Source organism: Anabrus simplex, chromosome 1 (genome assembly GCF_040414725.1).
Source record: "Anabrus simplex isolate iqAnaSimp1 chromosome 1, ASM4041472v1, whole genome shotgun sequence".
Lineage (NCBI taxonomy): Eukaryota > Metazoa > Arthropoda > Insecta > Orthoptera > Tettigoniidae > Anabrus > Anabrus simplex.
This window is the reverse complement of record NC_090265.1, coordinates 1,145,362,121-1,145,378,516: the sequence shown is the minus strand read 5'-3', so window position 1 is coordinate 1,145,378,516 and position 16,396 is coordinate 1,145,362,121. Positions and strand designations below refer to the sequence as shown.

General features: G+C 36.6%; 1 protein-coding gene across 1 annotated transcript in view; it reads right to left on the bottom strand.

Moving 5' to 3' along the window:
* Positions 1–337: 337 nt before the first annotated feature.
* Positions 338–16,396, bottom strand: part of G9a (histone-lysine N-methyltransferase G9a) — a 429,274-nt gene continuing 413,215 nt past the window's right edge. The window contains exons 17-18 of the mRNA XM_067137709.2: positions 9,888–10,073; positions 338–1,263 (exon numbers count right to left, since the gene is read on the bottom strand). Of these exons, the coding sequence (XP_066993810.2) occupies positions 9,929–10,073 (145 nt within the window). The 3' untranslated portion in view covers positions 338–1,263; positions 9,888–9,928. The remainder of the gene's footprint in view (positions 1,264–9,887; positions 10,074–16,396) is intronic.

The window sequence follows — 16,396 nt, the reverse complement described above, 5'->3', positions numbered from 1 at the left end:
TTTTCACCACTTTTGGAAAACCAACCATAAGATAGTCTTGGATTCATGGGTCCATAAACCACAGTTCTCAGATTCAGGTCAGACCTTAGGAGAGGAACACCTTTGCTGTGCATCAGCAGTACAACAGAGTGTAAGTAGGCTAAATTATATAGTAATTCTAATTAATTTTGAACTGTCCTGCTTTATGAGTTGTAAAATCTAAGATCCCTTTAAAATTTAGGACAAACCCTCCTCCTCCTTTCTTTCCTTCTTCTTCAATTACTTGTTAGTAAGGTATGGATGCCCTTTACATGTATAAAACAGAAAACATCCAATAAGAAAGGTTTTAATGAAGTAGTATGTCACAAACTTTTAATTCACTTTATACATTTCATATACAAAATTAAAATAACAACAATGTACATTTTCACAATCCAAAAAAAAGTCTTGTAATTGAAGTATCTAACAGTATTCTTTGTCACAAAGTTGCTGACTGGCTGTCATTCACAACAGGACAAATGAAACAAACTTAAATAACAAATATTTCTTGAATTCACTTCATGTTAAAAAAAACAACACACAAATGCATAAATAAAACATTTCTAAAAAAGATATGACACACAATGCATAGACTAAAAAATTCACCTATAAAATTATATAAAAATAATATACAGTGATGTGTCATCTAAGATGGCTATGGAAGAAATAATCAGAGATTTCATCACCAATGATTCCGCACCTACAATTGAACACATATATATGAAGTTTCATTTGGGTCAACACCTGAAAGCTTCGAGAACATTACATGATTTTACACAAACAATTTCTTAAAAGAACATTATATTTACATTTCCTCTCGATACAACCAAATAAAACAAACAAGTTTTACTATAACGGGTAGTTGGGCAAATTATGTACAGCCATCAAGAATTTTACATGAATTAATGAATTCATTCATGAATTTTAGACAGTAGTCATTGTGTAAGGGAAAAGAGGAATATAATAAGACATCATAAGTTTTTTGGGTTGATGCTATATGAAACAAGATAAACTGCAGGAAAACATTGTATTTCCTCAGAGGAATGCGATCATCCACACCTGTTATAATAAATTATAGGACTAGCTGCTGTACCCGTCATTGAAAGGTTAGTTTTTTAAATTGTAACGCTAATGCCATCTAGCGGATATGAGTGGCAGGAGCAGACATAGCACACCTTACCAAGTCAGCTTGCCTGGAGGCCATGAAGTCCTTACGGTCTGAGACTGTAGTTAGCTGGTTCAGTCCTGTAGGTGGAAAAAATGTCACCATCAGAATGTTGGGCGGCAGGATTACCTGCTATGGAATGAAGTACACCGTACAGCCAGCAGCTCAACGCCGAATGTTGGGCGGCATTCAGTAACCTGACTCCCTAAAGGGGCCAATGTTTAGGGGCAGTAGAGTTCCTTTAGGTGGGTACTGGTACCCTAGTGGAGGAAATACCACTAAAATTCAGCATGCAACATCTGTTCTCCAGTTTAGGGACGGCTGCATAAGATGTCTGCTGCCCAGGTTATGCGCAGCTTAATGTAAGCCTGGCATTTGGTTAATAATGCATGCAGATGGCCGTGGGAAACCAATGCATTACCTTATCCAAGTGAAGCAACTGTGTTATCAGTTATCATCACAACAAGATATATCATTTACTAATCACATGAAATGGAATCCAAAATCCAGCAGGGGGAAAAACGATGCTTCCTACGTCATTATCCAGCAAAATTTTCACACAGGAAAGAAAAAGAAAAATAGCAATGAGAATCAGAACACGGAATGTGAGATGCCTAATGAAAACAGGGAAAACAGAAACAGCAAAGGAAGGGTGATTACTACAGTAGTGATTTTTGGATGACCACAGTGGCAGCACAATACTCCTCTGGAATGGGATTATTAATTCGGAAGAAACGGGCAGTAAAAGTGATAAGCAATTAACAGGTAAATAGGTAAATTCTGGCAGTAAAAGTCAATAAAATCCCAGAGACTTGGTTGTAGTTCAAGCATGACGAATAGAATAACAAGTGTGATGACTCAGTCGTTATAGCATGGTAGTTTGTGGACCTGCCAATGCAAGCACTGCAAGCGACACTGTCCAACACGTGCTCCAGTAGTACCGGCATGACATGGCAAGCCATGTGTAGGAAAGTGCGGGAGACGTTATTGTGCGAGATATTTCAAGTCAATAAGTTGAATTTTCTTTGCTTTCGGTTCCTAAACTCAGCTCATTGTGTGTTGTGCACTTAAAGTACGTGTGTTATGTGGCTTGATTAAAGTAACAGTTCAACATGCCATACTTTTTGTGCCTGGCTGTAAGTCGGGCTATGGTAGAGTAGTTAATGGTGTTAGGATTCTTTTCACCACCGAAGGATATAAATAAATTTGAAAAATGGGCCAGAGCTATTCCACGAAAGGACACTGTGTTAGCGTGTAATAGTAGAATTTGTCAAGTTCATTTCTCTGATGATTTGATAGTAAAATCAGGTAATTTTATAGTGAATAGTGAAAAGGTTATGTCATGTCTCGTGTGAGATGGAAATTATGTCCAGGAGCAGTGTCTCACATTTTCCCTAATTTGCCGAAATACCTTTCACGTGAGATTAAGTCCCGTGAAACTCCAAACAGGAAAAAGAATCTAGACACCACTAGGAAAAGAAGAAAGAAAACTGAAGACGGGAGTGCATCAGTGAATGGAGAATTAAAAGGACAGATTAATGTTGATCAAAATTTGGGTTTTTATTCTAGTGTGCTTTCTGATGCCGGAAAGACCTTTTCATAACCATTAGTTTTAGATTCTAGTCAATACATTTTGAAGTTTTAATTTTAATTTGCATTTCGTTGCACCTCGTACTAACACCTAGCTGTTAGGCCCCTTTAAACAATCATCATCATCTTTCTAATACCTATATCAGTGTTCGAAGTGAGTAAATTTCTTTTGGTAAGAAAGCTCTTCCTTGCTCGTGCTAGTCTGCATGTTATTTTGTCCTTACTTCTGCCATCGTTAGTTATTTTACTACCCAAGTAACAATATTCATCTACTTCCTTTCAGGCTTCATTTCCTAATCATATATTGCCTACATCACTTGACTAGGTACGACTGAACTCCATTACTTTTCTTTTGGACTTTTTTAAAAATCTTGTACTCCTGACACAAGACGCCGTCCATACCATTCAGCAATTTCTCCAGACCTTGGCTGGATACGTTGTTAATCACTCTTCTAAATTTATTAAGTGTTCGCCCTGTGCCCATTCTCTACATGACAATAATTGAAGTACATTTTCAGTTCTCTCTGAAATAACAGACTACAGTTCAACACGCCCTTCGAAAAGTATATGTGACATTCTTTTCCAGGCCGAGAAAGTAATTTGTGAAAAACTGAACACAAAATTGATGCGGGGCGAAATATTTTTTGATTGTATCAATTCTATAGACAAAATTTCAGTTGATCCTTCAGCAGCTGGCTGTTGTTTTCAACGTGTTATGGATATAATCCCCAGACTTGTTTATCATTATCTGAAGTGCCGATTTTTCTTCAGAAGGAAAGAAATCCGGCAAGATATACAATCTTGAACATACGCCAAATCTTCACGCTTCGAAAGTCCAGTAACTGACCAACTGAGTTGGTAAGTAGAGTATTACCTTTAAATAGTTCATGGGTGTTTGTTTTAATATGCTGGGAGTTGTGTGTTATTTATGTATATGTACAGTCTAGTAACTTGTGCTTTTTGCAACATGTGATGAAGGTCGTAGCTCTTATTTCCGTGTATAATATTTTTTTCATTGTTCTCTGCCGTGGTATTTTAACTGTACTCTCATTTAAAAGAAAAAAGACGGTGTATATACTTATCAGTTACGGGGTAATACGTTTCCTGTGTCACCATTCCTAAGATCAGCTGATCGGTACTGTGGACCTAGCACACTCTAGCACTGCCTAGCGGGGTACGCTTGAACTCATTGAGTCATCACACAAGGTTCTTCTATTTGTCATGGTTCATGTATACATCCTAACATTGAAAGGCCTGATGAGAACACTGAAGAGAAATATGACATCATTAATAAAATTTGAATCTGGTGAAGGAAATATATAATGTACTAAATATGGTGATTTCAATGCTGTACTGTAGTTGGATCACAGACAGAAATGGATTTAAAAATTTGGTTTAGGTGTTAGGAAACAGCAAGAGAAGAGGTGGTCAGATTTCTGCAATTAGAAAAATATTATACTGACCAATACCTTCTTTGAAGTTCCACTATGGAGAAGATACACCTGGAGAGCCCCAGGCAATATGCCCATTACCAGATTGATTACACCTGGTTATGAGAAAATATTGTAATCAAGTCATATCAAGTCACAGCTAATCTGAGGGAGGCAACGGTAATGACCACAACCTAGTCATGGCCGGGTGTACAAATGAGCATTGTAAAAGAAAAACTTTTGATCTGGACAATTAAGAGACAATATCATTAAGAAAAGTTATAGATACACAACAAATAAATCAGCCAGAAGGGAACAGCATTAAAGAAGGCCTGATATATGCAGCTCTTAAAACAATGGGAAGACAATATTAGATTTGATAGTGAAACAAAACCAGTATAGGAGAGAGAATACAGCAAGAAGCCAAAATATGTACAGTCAAATTAAAAATAAAATCGGCACTCTATCCAGAAGAGTGATAGAAGCATGGATGGCAAAGGTGACCGAATATATTGGTAAAGAGATTGCTGAAGAGAACACTCAAACACTGATAGAGGATACAGGAATATTGAAACATTGGAGTGGACCAGCGGCCACAAACACAGCAATAAAAGATAAAGATGCGAATATTCTAATAAACAGTGATGATATTAGTGTGTGTTGGAAAGAATACTGGGCAGAAAGGACAACAGATGAAATTGAAGATATTGAATCTGAAGAAAATGCAGATGATGACAATAAGTCGAACAATTATACAGAGAGAATTTGAGGTAGCACTTAGGTGAAAAGAAGGCTGCTGGACCAAATAACCTCCAAGCAGAACTTCTCAAATACATGGGAGGTGTGACCAGACATTTCGTCCAAGAAAATCTGCTACACACTTTTTTTTGTCACATCTCTTTCTTTATCACACAACATAAATTTATGGAGAAATTTATAAATTTATGTTGTATCATATGGTTTGACATAATAGCAGGCTTCATAGCCTGAGCCCCACCATATAAGAAAGGCAATAAACTAAACTAGCCCTAAAATGTGTAAATCATACTTTATCTTATTAAGGTAATAGAGTATTTAGAGCACATTTCTTTGCATATTTTACACTTCTTTAGGCCATAAACACCCAAACCCTACAAATAATACAAAGGCTAGGTAACAACTCAGCTATCCCTGAACTTAAAATACCACGTTCGGAGAAATATTGCTTGGTTGTTTTTCCGTGGTATTGCCACATACAAACAAACAAATACGATAGACAAAAATTGAACTGAACCTATTTTCAACCTGTATGTATAATACCGGTACATGATAAAAATAAAGTATGAGGCAAAAATCTCAAGTGCACAGACAAAATTTTGATTTTATTTATATAGATACGACATTTTAGCTTAAGGAGTATTTGATTTTTTTATTTAAACGAAAGTATCCTCATAAAAAGGATTCACCCCCTTTAATCTTGTTTTACCCCCCTTGTGGATTTTCCAAAAACAAAAAATACATGTTTCTTTATTTTCAAAGAAGATTCCAAATACCAGTTTTCATGTCTTTGAACTGTTCAGTTTTTGAGATATAGATATACTCATTTTTAAAAGTTCATCCCCTTAGAGACAGTTGTCCAAAAATCCTTCCTTAGTGAGCACCTACATTGTAATATGAACGTATCCTCAAAATTTCATTTCTTTATGTTCAGCAGTTTTGGCCGGTGATGATGAATCAGTCAGTCAGTGAGTCAGTCAGGACATGTTCTTATATATATATTATCACTTATTAAATCAGCAACTAATGAACGTGATAACATCGAAATGCCAAACCAGGTTCATGTCACACACACTTTAAAACTCAACCTGAAGCATTACTAGAGTGGAAGGGGAAAAAAAAAAGGGCATACAACAAAAATTATTAGAACAGTTATGGTCAATCTAGGTTTACTTCTTAGAAAGCTTAGGAAGGTCTTCATAAAATGTGGTTTTCCTGCAGTTTGTCTTCGTTGACATGGAATCAAATGATAAGTCTATTATATCTATTATTCTGGACCATACATCATTAAAAATACGAAAGAAAGATTTATATTATTTGCATTTTTTTGCATTCCATTGTTATGATGATGACAATGATGATGATGTGATGATGATGATGATGTGCATGTAGTGGTGTCAGAAGGTCAAAGGTATTTAAAAAAGAAAATGAGACAACAGGAAGTGAAAATGCAGTGCTGTATTTGAAATATTCATTTGACTTCTGTTTGCACAAATGAGTTATAACAAATAAATGGAGAGTTGCAATAGTACAAGGGAAAGTATGATAAACATACAGTTGATAAATCCAGGCCAATCAGCTTTACATGTGTTGCAGGTAAGCTCTGGAAAAGCATTCCTTCTGATTATATCAGACATGTTTGTGAAATTACTGACTGGTTTGATAGAAGGCAGTTCAGGTTTAGGAAAGGTTATTCCAGTGAGGCTCAACTTGTAGAATTCCAGCAAGATATAGCAGATATTTTAGATTCATAAGGTCAAATGGATTGAATTACTATTGACCTATCCAAGGCTTTTGATAGGGTATACCATGGGAGACTGCTGACAAAAATTAGAACTACTGGACTACACAAAAGAGCGGTTGAATGAGAACTCAGATAATTACGTGAAGCATTATCGGATCCTATAATGATTTTTAAAAGAGGTCTCGCAGGACAGTATTATTGGATCTTTATGTTTTCTTATGTATGTATATAAATAATACAATAAAGAACTAGTAGCACAGATAAGGCTTTTTGCAGAGTATAGGGTAGTAAAGTAAGTTATAGGATTCTAAGCGAGTGAAAAAAAAACATGAGAATATTGTGGGATGGTGTTAACACTGGGGTTATCACATTAGCAAGGTCATAAATAAAGATTACAGAACTCCATGTCATTATGAGGGTATTTAAAAGAAGTAATAAGGGTGTAGGCCTACAAGTCTCTGGTAAGATCCCAATTAAGAGTATGGTTCCAGTGCATGGGACCCCACACCATGGTAACTGGACACGAGAACTGGAGAAGATTTTTAAAAAATTAGCAGATTTGTTCTGGCTGATTTCTAACAAAAGAGTAGTGTTAAAATGTTGCAAACTTTGGGCTGGGGAAACTTGGAAGACAGCAGACAAGCTGCTCAACTAGGTGGAATGACAGTATTGGACGAATAAGCTTGAGTAGAGCTTTTGGAATATGGGAAAGAACATAATATGAAGATAAAGTTGGAATAGAAGAGGACAAATTGGGGCAAATATTCATTTATAAGACGAGGAATCAGGGAATGTAGAATAATTTATTAAGGGAAACGTTCGATAAATTTCCGAAGTTTTTTGAAATTGTTTAAGGAAAGACTAGGTACACAATTAACAGGGAATCTGCCACCTGGGCAAGAGGCCTAAATGTAATCAATAATGACTGACTGATTGATTGATACAATAGGGTGCTTCTGAAGAACCCCTATGGAAAAAGAAATGGATATTAAAATGTTCTGTTTTTAGTAAATGACTTAAATTCTTCACCAGGAAGGAATTTTCTCAAACTTGACCTGATTCTGATCAACTATTGTAAATATAGGGAAACTACTGGCAACAGAAATCATAACATTAGTTTTGCAAGACCCAGATCATTAGATATTGCTTTAGCACTAATTATGGAGTATAACACGAAAAGAAAAAATCTGATTTCACCACACATTAATTACGGTATTCCTAAAGAATTGAGGAAGACTTGCATAGCTTTAAACATACAATAAAGTTATCCTTTTTCCATCTACCATTGTTAAAAGCCAATTGGCATAGACAGACACACAAAGGATGTATCAAAATTCAGCACTGAAACTTCTAGGGATAACAGAAGAGACATAAAGAGATATTTTTTATCGAATGACCATAGGTTGGAAATGAACAGTTGAAGTATATTTTGAAGTGGTTGAAAATAAAACTACTACATGGCAATTTAATTATAATCTTACAGATAACCTGTTAAAAATCCTGTCTTCCTGCTTTAATATACACTCTGTAATGGCATGCCATAGCCTGCCAATTACATTTCAAGACCTCGGGCATGTGTTGTAGAGAGTATGCAGTTGAACGTACTAGACTGACTAGCTCTTCCATGGATTCAACTGGGGTCTCATACATTCTCTCACTCTGCTCAACATGAACGAAACTGTAGTGTGTGTTGTCAAAGCACAGGCACAGACCCTGCATTCCAAAGTCATGGCATATTTAAGAGAATTTATATATGTATAAAACTGTATTCCTGTATGTACTTCTGGAATATTGACCTGGTACTTGGTTTTTACATCAGACAGCTTCAGTTTAATTTTTGTCTGTTAAGACATTGCAGGAGAATGGATTCGTGGATTTTCATGAAACTTTGTATATAAATTAAGTATAAGAGCAAACAGGGTCTTAGCTACAATTTGTTCAAAAAATTTCAGCATCAGAGGAAGCCTTAAACATGAAACTCAATGCACCTGTTTTAGGGTTGGTTTTACAGGAGTATTGTTCATAACACTTAATTTAGAATATTTTTCTTCTATATTTTTTACCGATACCGTGAAAAATACAAATAACAGTGCTGGTTGTGTGAATAAAGAGCCAATAACTAACTCCATGAGAAGGCGCTATGGAACTCATCCTGGCAATGTTTAAAGGCTTTGTACATCTGTCTGTAGTCTTACTTTTTAAAATATTAACCTGATATTTGGATTTAATACTAGAGTAAGAGATCAAATGAAGGGCAACAAAAAAAGATGAAACTGTGAAGGGGCATAGAGAGCCTGGAAGTGAGTAGCCTACATCACGACAAGCCAATAACAGCCGCATGTCCACCTACATGCCTCAGTATCTCCGGAGCAACTTGAGGGGTTGACAAAAATATAATCATGCACATGTTAAATGACTGTCCTGGCAACAGCAGGTACAACAGCTAGTATGTAATATTGATGGCTTTCAAGAATGATTCATAATTAATTTATACTCTTACAACACAATAAATTTCTGATTTTGTCAGTCAATAATTTGTTTCAGACCCATGGTTATTTGGTCTATTCTATCATGCCTAGAAGTCTGAATATTGAAATTCGATACCCCCTGTTACAGCAACTCATTACTTTGATTATCTGAACACTAATGTAAATGCACATAGCATATATTTACTTCTCATATACTGCAGTGGTCCGAATGTTAAAATATCACTAGCTACAGCAAAATAACAAAATGTGCAGCTGAAAGTTCTACACTGGCAAGATAATCTGTTTACGTCATGCAAGTTTATTCCATACAAAAGAACTATAAATATTACAGAATCACTTATGTTCCACATAAACTATCCCTTCAACACAATTAAAGAAAAGCAATACTTCCATAGAATACAAGGCTGTTCCGCAGGAATACTTGCTCACTATTATGAATACAAAACCAACATTCATACCTTTTCCAAAACACATCTCCAGTAAAAAGTGATTCATATAATTTGTCTCTCAGCATTAAGACAAGTGTCTAATATTTACAACCTTTAATTAATCCAGATGAGCATCTAATACAGTTACTCTGAAAACTAATTTTTCCGTAAGTTAAAATTTAAGACCAGTCACTGTTCCATTTAGATTTACATATCCAAAAAAGCCTATCAGTCACTACAATATTTTCGAAAACTGCTCTAATTTACCTTAATTCTGTAACAGAAATATCTGCTACCAATATTCGTTTTTAACGAATTTCTTCCTTGCTGCGAGCTTCATATTTTTCTAGAGTTTTACCAATTGTAGTTTCCGAATAACGACAAGCCTCTGCTCCACACGTACAAGTGAAGGACTTGCCCTTGATGACCCAAAACTTGTCTCCATAGTCGAAACTAACAAAAACATAGAAAAATTCTTAAAATTAATAAAACATCAGTTTCACACTGAGAAAATGCATACAGTAAACAGAACAACTACAAGATGTACACTGTGTTTACTTAATTTTTTATTAGTATTACTACAAATGATCAATTGCTCGTAACATTGCTCAACTTTTCTGAACAAATATTACTGATCTGTTCCATCATCTGCCCTGTACAATGAACAGCAAAAAAAGCTAATTCAAGAACAAAATGGCCATTGGTGATCTTTTTGTTAAAGAATGTACAATAGGAGATATACTTTGCCTTAATTCTGTATATAGAACTGCCATATGTGCCATTGGTGTTCTTTATGTTACAACATATACAAAAGGAGAGCTATAACTTGCCTGAACTCCTAAAAAATCTGATCTTAGCTAGGACTGTACTCCCAATATAGAGAAACTGAGGGCAACTCTCAGCACTTGACCCGTCACTTTGTTAATTTGAATACGTAACGATACGAGCACAGCATGAGGCTCTTTTCTTCCTTCCGAGTAGAAACAGCACTGCACTGAAAATCCTTCAAATAAGCCATCCCATGGAAATTCCCTAAGGAAGATCCTTAGATGAATATTCAGATAATTCTGTTATTCGTTTTAGACGCCAATAACTACATTCACAGTTTTCAGAGCAGCTGAGTTGCCAGAATTTTGTCAAGGACCTTCAAATACCAATCCATGTTTGCAGTCTGCTGATGACCAAGTCAACTGGCAGTTCTGACACTGGATCTCACTTTTATTCTCAAGTGAATCAAAATACATGCTGTCTTTAACAAGTGGTTTTGTCAAGGTGCATCAATATCAATGACAATGAATTATATCTCCCAGTATTCAGAAGACAGTTACCTACGACAACAGATCAGGGATAATTTGGGGAAGAATGACTTAAAATAATAAGATAGATTTCATAGTCACCCAAGGGACTTTGACAGCCGAACGCTATATAGGCAACAGGTTCAGCAGGCATCAAAGAAATCGCATGTGATATCAGACCAAACTTCATGATAATATGCACACTATCACACATCAATAAAAAATCTTACTTCCTCTCTGGGTTTGAAATTATGATCCCGAGGCATATCCACAAAAGGAACGATGTCGGATGGCAGGTTTCCATGTTGTCCTGATCTAAACTGCACTGAACATGAAATCTGATAAGCAAGTGTCAACCACCCCTGACTAAACCATGACCTCATACTGCCCTAGTTGGAGATCCATCCCTCAGAACTTATCTGAAACAAGCTATGCTAGAGTCATCCATGTCATACATGGCGAAAGAAGTTGCTGAAAAGTTATCACCAATGATCTTTTTCAGTCTGTTGTGGGTGATGTTGCATTGTACACTGAAGAACAATTAAATAAGAGATACCTGGCCAACAGCAAGCAGCACCTCCTTTCACCCTGATGATGGCAGTAATGGATTCCACAAGATATGAAAAAAATGTTAGGGAGCCATACTGATCCACAACCACTGTACAACTTCCCACTGTGCATGGAGATTGGTTGCAGTAGGGTCTAAGGTGCACAGATCTCTCCTGGCAGCATCTCAGAGGAGTTCAATAGGACTGAGGTCGGGTTGCCTTCGGGACTAGGCATGCTTCCTCATGTCTGTGGAGTGTCGAGCCAATCGGCCACAATTCATGAGCGATGGGCTGGTGCATTGTCTTGATACAGGAAAAGATTTCCTGCAGGGTGCTGGAGAAAAATTCTAGATATGATCAGGCAGCAGGTTTTTATAACGTTCTCCAGTGAGGGATGTTGACAGATATACAATGGCCTGCATTTCATCCTATGTGAACAGACCTCATATGAAGATAATGCCATTACCGGCTGAGCTGTAACCTACTGGCAAGAGGGACACATTGTCTTATGTGCTGGGTGACATACTTGTACCAAGTGATATATAACTGTTAGGTTTTTCAGTCTGTCAAAACTAATTTATGATTAAATACAATTTAGAAAATACCTGAAAAAAGAAACAACTTAGTTAAAATAAATTTACATGTTTTGTTCTTCTGATTCTACTAAATAACACTTTTCAAAAATAATTATGATCTGGTTAATATTATTAACAAGTGTAAAAATTGTTGAAATGTTATAACTTGTACCGATGAAGTACTCCTCATGTGGTTCTTTTCTCCTTACTGGTCCACCTAGGAGTGTGATGATATGCAATATGCTGTCAATGGGGTTCCGCCAGCTAACTTGTTTACCGCAACTTTCCGTTATATCACATTCCAGATGTCATCAGCCTCCGCAGAATTGTAATTATTTTCTACTATCATCATCATCATCATCATTATCATCACGACCACTACTACCGTATTTTAATTCTTTTGAACAATTTAAGGGATGTTTAATGAGCATTAGTGAACTAATAAATGAAATAGTTTCATGGAGTTTGTATAGCTGCGCTTACTTAAAATGTGATTCAATTTGTTATAATGCTTTTGCTATTTAGCTTTACGTCGCACCGACACAGATAGGTCTTATGGCAACGATGGTATGGGAAAGGCCTAGGAATGGAAAGGAAGCGGCCGTAGCCTTAATTAAGGTACAGCCCCAGCATTTGCCTGGTGTGAAAATGGGAAACCACAGAAAACCATCTTCAGGGCTGCCGACAGTGGGGTTTGAAGGACCTGAAGTTTAAAATGGAATCCGAACCACAGGGACATAACTTTTCATTTTAAAACCAAGAGAGAGATGGAAGTGTATGGGGCAAAAAGGATAGCAGGTCATGACATGAATATTAGATTAGAGAAGATGCAGCTGCTATGCAGATATGAATACGGCAGCTTGAAGGGCCGTATAAAATCGGTTTATTGGAATGATGGCCCAAACAATAGGATGCCCCACTTGGGTGAACTGGCAACTTACTCTGTGTTCGAGGAAAGGTGGTCAATCAATGGTAGAAAATGAAATATCATAAAATGGTTTATGTCGCTATTTCTTGCTTCGGTGATGCATGTAAAATCCAGTCCTGATATTACAATGCTGTCTCCAGACATAAGAATGAATGAATGAATGAATGACTACAAACTGGGAAGAGTGTGTTTATTGTAATCATAGAAAATTGCATTTACTAAAACATATCCCATGCATATTACTTGCATGTATCTTTAAATGTTGGACCTAAAAATCACCTTAGCCTTCTGAGGTTTTTCCTAGACTTTAACAAAGTTTCTCCATTTTCACCTTCTTTAGGTTTCTTTTCCCATATTCCTCAGATATGGTTTCTTCCATTCTCTATTTAATAGCTTAGCAAGAGTGTGAAGTTCACGTTCGTTTTCAAATTACCCCATCTCTTCTCAGTCTATATATTTCTCTCTGATTTTTCTTGTTTCTTTACAATCCTTTAGCAGATGTGCCACTTCCATTGCATAACATGCATTGATTTTTCTTTTTTTTTTTCTCTTCTTTATTCTTGTATACTCTCATCAGCCACCAAATTATTCCTCTCACTTCCTTATTTTGTTAACATTTGAGTCCATACTACCATATTTTCACTAATTTAAAAAATCTACTAGTGTTCTCTTGCTATTATGTTTCTCACTCTTTTGACAACCTATTTAAAAAATTTCCTGACATCCCTTGATAAATTTGTTTCCCAGCAGTACACCATTCCTGTGTGATCTAGTAGCTTCTTCACCCCATCTACCCAGTAACCCTCATTTTGATGTTTATTTGATATTGATATGCTATACCTAGAACATCACCTCCACTCCCTGTTTATAGTCTCAACCAAGACTTAAATATTCATCTCACAGTATCTGTCCATATACTCATTCCTTCACACACTCCAAAATTTGCAGTACGGACCCGCAATCTCATAATTATTTTCGCAAATTTACTTGTGACTACATCTATTGCTACAATTCCACCATCTGCTCCCCAAATTTCTGCTCCGTGGAATAACTTTGCCTTTTATATAAGTGAAAGCACTTAATCTCTTCAGTTTTGCTCTCTTTACCTGTTCTGCCCTTCTGCCGCTGTTGATGATAATCATCCCTAGGTATTCAATTTCTAACTTTTAGCTTTGTCTTACCCATCCACCACTATTCTCTCTCTGATAGCTTTTCACCTCGTTTTACAAACCATGACACTGTTTTTCTCTGGTTAACCTTTAGATTGCACTTTTTACAATAATTTTCTACCTCATTAATATTATTTTGCACCTTGACATGTGTTAATGCAAGTAGAAGGAAGTTGATGGCGAAGATCAGGCGTGTATCTTGGTCCTAGAGATGGATGATATTGTTAATAAACAAAAATAATACTGGTGACGGTCTACAACCCTGTTTGACACCAAATTTTGAAAACTATTTCTCCTACTACTATCCTGTCTTCTACTTTAATAGAACATATAAATTCCAAACTTGTATTTAATTGCTCTCATCATTTTCCCTGATATTCTGATCTGCATCAACTTATAGCCGACAGCCCCTCCACTCACCAAATAAAAACTTTTATCTAAATCAATTGCAGCAATGTACAACTTGCCTCTTCCCTTCTTCGTGTACTTATTCATCTTTGTTTTTACTACCTAAGTCTTGTCCTCATTCCTTTCTAAATCCTGACTGGAGTCTTGATACGATCGAACACCACTTTGTCCAATTCATTAGTTGTTTTGCCAATACCCTGGTATATATCCTGCTAGTCCGACTCATTGGCTGAATGGACAGCATACTGGCCTTCGGTTCAGAGGGTCCTGGGTTCGATTCCCGGCCGGGTCGGGGATTTTAACCTTCAGTGGTTAATTCCAATGGCCTGGGGGCTGGGTGTTTGTGCTATCCCCAACATCCCTGGAACTCACACACCACACATAATACTATCCTCCACCACAATAACACACAGTTACCTACACATGGCAGATGCCGCCCACGCTCATCGGAGGGTCTGCCTTACAAGGGCTGCACTCGGCTAGAAATAGCCACACGAAATTAAATATCCTGCTTAGCGAATCTAACAATATTACACCTCTATAGTTAGTTGGATTTGATCTTTCACCATGTTTCTTATATATACAGCAAAATTTGTGAGCGTGGTAACTATGCTTTCAAGGATAAAGTTATTCTCACTTACTTCCTGCCCGCCTCCACAGTGTAACGGTTAGCACTATTGACTGCTATCCTCGGCGGCCCGATACTAACAGAAACTTAAGAATGGCAGGTGGGCTGATATGTGGTTAAAATAGTACATGCAGCTCACCTCCATTGAGGGTATGCCTAAAAAGAGCTGCACCACCTCAGGATGAGGACACGAGTTTACTTTTACTTACCTATTTCCTTCCTAAATTCACAGATATCTGAAATTGCCCTCAATTTTCCCTTCTGTCCTTCCCCTAATAATTCTTTTACTTGATCAACTGAAATTTCCTTATCTAAATTAGGCAAGGTGCACTCTAGTACCCTCAAAATTCTCATCTTTTCTACACCCAGTTTCCAACTATACTCACCACCTAACTGTGATTTTCTCCCCCCCACCTTTCTGAAACACTCAATCCATTCTCCATGATATATTTACTTGTGTTTTACTTTTCTTTCTCTACAGATTTGATTTATTCAGTACCACACTTTGTTAATGTCTGTAATTTTAGAATCTATATTTAGGTCAATAGTTTGTTTCTCCCGCCACATCTACGCTTCTCTCTCTTTGGACAACCTTCTTAAACATTTCCCTTAACCAACAACATTATTACCTTCTACCACAAGTCTTTTGTGTTTTATCAATAATTCTTCTCATTCACCTTTAGTTTTTCCTAAAATATTTCTTTTATTTCTGTTTCAATTAATTAAATTTTCTTTTCTGTTTCCTCCCTCATTAAGGTTAGGATGTCACCAGGATATCTCACTGTACAAGCTCTCCTATCCCTTGTCTTGCGTACGGTTTAACACCTTCAACACGTAGTTACTAGGACATAAAACCATAACATTATTATCTTCTACCACAACTCATTTGTGTTTATTAACAATTCTCTATACTCTTTTCTTTTACTACAGAATGCAGTTCTTGCTTCAAGCCCTCCTTCCTTTCTCTATGTCTTTAATGCTCTTGTTACTTCCATCCTTTCTTTTTCTGCATGTTTTCATTGTACTACCCACTATTTTTCTTGGCAGCCTTATCACCTGCACATGCATCTTCTGTCCTGCTATCAATATAGTGTTTTCTAACAGCTTTATTGCTTAATCTACTTTTGTATTTTCAATCACTAGTTCTATTCCTATCTTAATAATATTCCTTGAAGTCTATGATAAGGTCTTCGCTCCATTTACATTTGGACAATAAATCTCCCTT